A 6,614-nucleotide genomic window follows, 5' to 3' on the forward strand; every position below is an offset into this window, starting at 1 on the left:
ATTCATAACAGTAGCAAAATTACAGTTATAGAGTAGCAACGAAAATAATTTTATGGTTGGGGGTCACCACAACATGAGGAGCTGTATTAAAGGGTCGCGGCATTAGGAAGGTTGAGACCCACTGACTTAGGGTATGCCAAATGCTCTATAATTTTTAAGAGAGTAAATTCCATAAAGAGATATGAAGGCACCAAGGAAGCATAGTTGAGAAATGGGAAATGAAGTATTACCATTATTACCATTTTAATTATAGCTTTGAAAACAAAATTCATGAAGTGACAAGATTAGGTCTCAGACCTCTGGAAGAGGCTTACTCTGGGTTAGGACTTTGGAGGGACAGAGTCCACCTCTGATACGTCAAGTCCTGGCTTATCAGGATGGAGTCTGGCGTTGCCTCAAGAGGAAACTTTGTTATTGAGAGGAAAACATATCTGGTTCTGTGATGACTAGTCGCAGGTTCAGATTAAAATGTCCCTGTGGGTAGGTTCTGTAGTGTCAAATCTCTACTTAGGGCAGAATAACAAAAGAAAAAGAAATGTTTGAACAGGGGTCAGCAACATTTCCAAAGCGATGTGTCAAGTAACTAATTGCTTTCTTCCTGCTTTTCATGTGGGAAGGATTGGGGATAATACGCAGGAAGGATGACTGGGTGTGGTAGAAGTAGCTTTCCTAGCAGCTCTGATGAGTGGAAAGGATGGAGTCCAACTTTTGTGGAGAGATAGGTGACAGCAGTAATGAATGGGAGGGCAGGCCAACTGCTCCTGACTGAATTATTGGGCAGAAACAAAGTCTCCAACCTGTGGGAACATTTTGCTGAGACATGTGCTATTGGGAGAGTCAAAACTTAGAAGTGGATGAAAAGAAAATGTTTAGAATAAGTAGAATATATGAAGAGGAGGTTGGCAGAATGGTTTCCCCAAGAGGCGCCCAGTATATTACTTGGTCATCTTCTGTGCCACCTTTTTTATATGTGCTTGAAGTTTCTAGTTTCTGGAGTAGGATCTTTTCCTTAAAAGAACTGACTTTTTGTCTAGGGGTAAGAACATTAGACTGTCCTGGGTTAAGTGTGAGTGTATGGTGATCATAGGAAGCCCCTGTGTTATTGTGGCTCTGGCTACAGCTTCTCTTGTAATATACGTGTCTAGGAGAGTGGAGGCTTTCTGGTGGGCATCAGTGTTCAGAACCTGCTGTAGCCAGGTTTGCATGCTGATGCTGTCCTTTTCATTACAGAGCTGTGGTAATGGGCCAGTGAAGGTCTGAGCCTATTGATCCTTGCTTTGCATTGCTTGCTCAGGATGGAGGAGATGACTTAGTTTCTGTTCTTTACCCTCAGGTGTGTCAAGAGCCCCATCTTCTTCAGGGGTACCTCCAGCCTCGATAGCACAGGCCCCTTGTGGCCAGGGAGCATATGGCCAGTTTGGCCAAGGAGATGTACAGAACGGGCCTAGCTCCACTGTTCAGATGCAGAGGTATGTATTTGTAAACCTAAATTTGGTCTGATGAAACTGGAAGGATTAGGAATGTATAAGGGCCCGTTTCCTTTTCCTTTTTTTTTCCCTTTGTCTTTCTCTTAGACCCCTTTTCCTCTTCCCCCCACCTTTTTATATTTTGTTTTCATTTTTCCAGGTTACAGATGCTGCTAATGCCTACTTTGTAGATTATTGACCTATCTTAGTACCTGGGTTCTTTCTCTCTCTCTTTCTGTGAACTTGAGGTGTTTTTTCCTTTAAAGATTTTATTGGGAAATTGGGGGAGGGGAACAGACAAGTTTCTGTCCTTTTGTTCTTCAGTCTAGTTGTGGAGGACGTTGCTTCACTGGCCCATGTTGGCATTATCATTGCGCTTTTGCCAGGTGAGGCAGATAGGTCGCCGGCCACTGATGGCCGCTCGCAGCGGCTCTTGGCAGCTCACGCCGGCTGCCAGCCACTCACGGTAGCTTTACGGCAGCCCACTGCAGCCTCACTGCAGCCTACGCTGTCGCTGGCTACTCACAGCAGCCCAGCTACAGGTTGAGCTGTTGTTCACCATCTTAGCTTTAGAGGGCGCAGTGTCATTGGCCCTAATATAGGATCCAAACCGGGGCCCTGCTGCTCAGAGCTGGTGTCCCAAGCCAGCTCTTAACCAAGGCAACTCAGCTGGGCCTTGAGGTTTTTTTTCTTGACTAGACATATGCCGTATTTCCCCATGTATAAGACGCACCCTTTTTCGAAAAATTTGGAGTAAAAAAACTGGATGTGTCTTATACAATGGTTGTATGAGTGCAAAAACAAGCGTGAAAAAAAGCGGGAAATGCAAGTAAAAAAACCCTACAACCACTGTATAAGACGCACCCAGTTTTCAGACCCCAAATTTTTCAAAAAAGGGTGCGTCTTACACATGGGGAAATACGGTATCTTCAATAATTATTTCTATCCTACTGAGCCTACCTTAAGGGAACAGGAAAAAGGGACCTCAGGATTATTTGTCTTCTCTGACTTCCCTCTTTCCTCTGGATCAGGCACTTAGTAGGACTTATTGGTTAAATGTGGGTGTGACCAGTTATGAAAAGAAAGATGATACTCAAAGGAAAACCACATAAATGATAAAAACTTTGGTGGTACATGATCCAATAAACCCCTGTCTTTGAATGGAAGTCCATTACAGGAGGGTAGTCATCCCTGTTAGAGTGTTATTTATTTTCTGGTAAACAAAGAAGAAAGTATAACTGTGGGTAGGGTGTGTAGTAATGGAAGAGTCGCTTTCTGACATTTTTATTGCGTGTCCAGCCTGGAGAAAGAGCCTAAGAGGCTTTCCTTAACCCTTTGTGTTGGAATACTCTGAGAAGCTGTATAGGGAATTCATTCATTCATCCACTCAAAAAATATTTATTTTGTACTACTATGTGTCAGATATTATTCTAGAGGTTGGAGATAAAGCAGTAAACAAACAGACGAGTCTCTGCCCCCATGGAACTTACAATCTAGTGGAGTACACAGGAGATAACAAGTGGGAAAATAGATAAGAAATAGATAAAAATAAAACATGAATAGACCTAGAGAACATTATACTAAGTGAAATAAGTTAGATAGAGGAAGACAGATACCATAGGATCTCATATGTGGAATCCAAAGAACAGAATAAATGAGCAAACTAAACAGAAATAGTCTCAGAGATATAGAGGAAAAACTGAGGGTTGCTAGTTGGGAGGGGGGTGGGGATGAGGGAGAAGGTGAGGGGATTAGAGAGCACAAATTGGTAGGCATAATATTGCCTTGGGGATATGAAAGACATTTTGTGGAATATGATCAATAATGTTGTAAAGATTTTGTAGGGTGTCAAATGGGCATTTGTCTTATTAGGGAGACCACTTCATGGACGGTGTAGATGCCCAACCACTGCAGTGTACACCTGAAGCTGAAGCTGAATAATAATGAATGTCAACTATAATATATATATATATATATATATATATATATATATATATATATATATATATATATATATATATATGGTCAACAGGATGTGGAGTGGAGTACAGTGTGGGGAGTAGAGTCAGTGGAATTGTAACAGCTATATACGATGTCAGAGGGGTAGTAGATTGGGGGGGAGGGTTATCACTTTGTGAGGGGTGTAAATGTCTAACTATTACATTGTTTTGTATACCTGAAACTAATAAATAAAAAAAAGAAAAGAAATAAAACAGTAAGGATATAGAGAATGACTGGTGAGGAGGTAGGGAGCTGTTTTAAATACACTGGTCAAGAAAAGCCTCTCTGAAGTGATATTTGGAACAGTGAAATGATGAAGGGAGCCATCCAAAGGTCTGGGGGAAGAGTGTCTTAGATAGCGGGCACAAGTGCAAAGGTTCCTGATGGAGAAGTTAATTTGGTGGATGTGAGGAAGAGCAAGAAGACCAGAGTGGCTAGCAGAGTGGGGAATGGAAGAGATAAGGTAGAAACATAGGCAGAAGCCATATCATGCAGTGCTTTGTAGGTCATAGTAAGAAGTATAAATTTGATTTTAGTTGCAGTGAGAAGCCATTGGAGAGTTTTAAGTTGGGGAGTAATGTTCCCATTTATTTGTTTGTTTATGTGATGGATATTTTCAATGTAATATAAAACATACAAAAATCATACAAAATGTATGGCTTAGTAAATTATTATGTGAACCCCCTTGTAACTACAACTCAGATCAAGAAGTAGAACTCTGCCACGCACCCCAAAAGCCCTTTCCATGTGCTCCAATTTAATAACTCCATCCTCCCATAATAACCATTATCCTAACTTTTATAGTAACCATTTTCTTGTGTTTTTAAAAATAGTTACAGGGTCGGCTGAGTGTCTCAGTTGGTTAATAGTTTGCTCAAGAGTGCAAGCTCTGAGCAACAGGGTTGCCGGTTCAATTCCCGGCCCAAGCTGAGCTGCCACTGAGCTGCCAACAGGTGTCAGGATGGCTCAGCTAAAAAAAAAAAAATTTAAAAACAAGTTACAGTTTAAGGTACATCCCTAGACACCATAGTTTAGTTTTGCCTATTAAAAAAACCAGCTTGATGTGACCTTTTAAGTCTATAGGTTCCCTCTCATCTCTTTCTTTTTCTTACTGTTTATCATTGAAGAACCAAAGCCAATTGACCTGAAGAGTTTCCCACGATCTGTCTGGATTCTCCTGGTTGCATATTCATGTTGCAGTTCAATATGTTCCTCTTTCCTCTGTATTTCCTGCAAATTGGCAACTGGATTTAGAGATTAGATTCATGTTTGATCCCTTTGGGTAGTGTGGGGCAAGACTATAAGAGGCACATAATATCTTATTTTTTCTGTTTTTGTGATGTTAGCAATTGTTGATGCTTAATATATATGTATATTATTTTGTTGGGTTTACAAAATGATGATACTCTAATTTTTTTTTATTCACTTTTTTGAATACCATTGTAGACAGTTTTAAGATTTTTTTTTTATAATTGGGGGAGGGGAACAGTGTTGGGGAATCAGGGAAGGGGAACAGACAAGTTGCTGTCCTTTTGTTCTTCAGTCTAGTTGTGGAGGACGTTGCTTCACTGGCCCATGTTGGTATNGTCCTTTTGTTCTTCAGTCTAGTTGTGGAGGACGTTGCTTCACTGGCCCAAGTTGGCACCATCATTGCGCTCTTCCTGGGCGAGGCAGATCAGTCACCGGCCTCTGGACGGCCGCTCACGGCAGCTGCTGGCCGCTCACGCTGGCTGCTGGCTACACACGGTAGCCCATGGCAACCCACTGCAGCAGGGGCTGCAGCCCACGCCGTCGCTGGGACTCACGGCAGCTCAGCTCCAGGTTGAGCTGTTGTCCAGCATCTTAGCTGTAGAGGGCAGTGTCACTGGCCCTTATATGTAGGATCCGAATCAGGGCCCTCTGGCGCCCCAAGCCAGCTCTTAACCAATGTGCCACTAGCAGGCCCTTGACTAATTTCTTTTCTTTTCTCTCATCTAATAGGTGAGACCAAGTCGGGGATGCTCTCATAATGAACGTCAACCAGTCAGCTCCACCTGTGCCGCCATTTGGGCAGCCCCAGCCTGTCTATCCAGGGTATCATCAATCCAGCTATGGTGGGCAACCAGGGTCCACAGCCCCTGCCACCCCCTATGGAACTTACAATGGGCCAGTACCAGGCTATCAGCAAACACCTCCCCCAGGTATGTTTCCAAGTTTGCTTTGAGCTAAGGAGGGGAATCAGTCTTTTGGTTGGGTTGTATTGCCCTACCTAAGTTTCCTAGAGAGCTGGGGTGACTTGGATTGAGGAACATGAATCTGGCTCTTGGTCACTGAGAGCCCTGTGGGCAGTCTGTTTTTACACCAGGTGACTGTGTTTCTGCCTTAAGACCTCTAGTAGGGGCACATCTTCCATGTTCAATGGCACTTCTTTCCCTGTGGGTGTCATCCTGTGCGGCCTCACCTGGCTGCATTATTCACAGATGAATGGAAGGGTTGTGGTCATAGCTCCTCTAGAGCCTGTGACCAGGATTGAATAGTTCTTATAGACCTAAAGTCTTCCTGAAATTACTTGTTCCTTAAGTATATTGATAGTGCCTCTCATTAGACTCATGGTTCTATCTATAAATGACTCTGGGACATGGGGAGCTAGTTCATGGATGAAAGGTGTGGTGTTTGTGTGCCTGATTTTTGGTGCCTCTCATATCTTTCTGTTGATATCATTCTTTTCCCTTTGTTTGAGTTTCCTCTGCTTCTTAGAGGCTCTGTAATATTCTCTGCAATAAGAGAAGGCTTAACACATTGAGGACGGGGCATTTGAATATATAGACGCAAATCTGCATCACCGGTCCAGTGTGTTAATCTGGTGCTGCCTTAAAATCAGTGTTTGGCTTTTAAATTACTTTTTCAAGAAAAGCAGCTGGTACTCAACAGATTATCTATCCATAAGGGCCTTTTAGAAAATTGTTAGCAGTAGATCTTTGGTTAGGCTAGCTGAGGACTTAGGGCAGCGGTTCTCAACCTGTGGGTCGCGACCCCTTTGGGGGTCGAACGACCCTTTCACAGGGGTTGCCTAAGACCATCGGAAAACACATATTTTCGATGGTCTTAGGAACCGAGACACCGCTCCTCTATCCATCTCCAAGCTTCAAGACAAAATTTCATTTATTT

At 42.9% G+C, this 6,614-nt stretch overlaps 1 protein-coding gene across 2 annotated transcripts in view; it reads left to right on the forward strand.

Moving 5' to 3' along the window:
* Window positions 1-1,332: 1,332 nt before the first annotated feature.
* The window catches only part of SEC24C (SEC24 homolog C, COPII component), a 30,410-nt gene continuing 25,128 nt past the window's right edge, over window positions 1,333-6,614 (forward strand). For both annotated transcript variants that reach the window (XM_019625743.1, XM_019625754.1), the window contains exon 1: window positions 1,333-1,469. In XM_019625743.1, the coding sequence (XP_019481288.1) occupies window positions 1,462-1,469 (8 nt within the window). In that variant the 5' untranslated portion in view covers window positions 1,333-1,461. The remainder of the gene's footprint in view (window positions 1,470-6,614) is intronic.

This window comes from Hipposideros armiger, unplaced genomic scaffold (assembly GCF_001890085.2).
Source record: "Hipposideros armiger isolate ML-2016 unplaced genomic scaffold, ASM189008v1 scaffold_15, whole genome shotgun sequence".
NCBI lineage: Eukaryota > Metazoa > Chordata > Mammalia > Chiroptera > Hipposideridae > Hipposideros > Hipposideros armiger.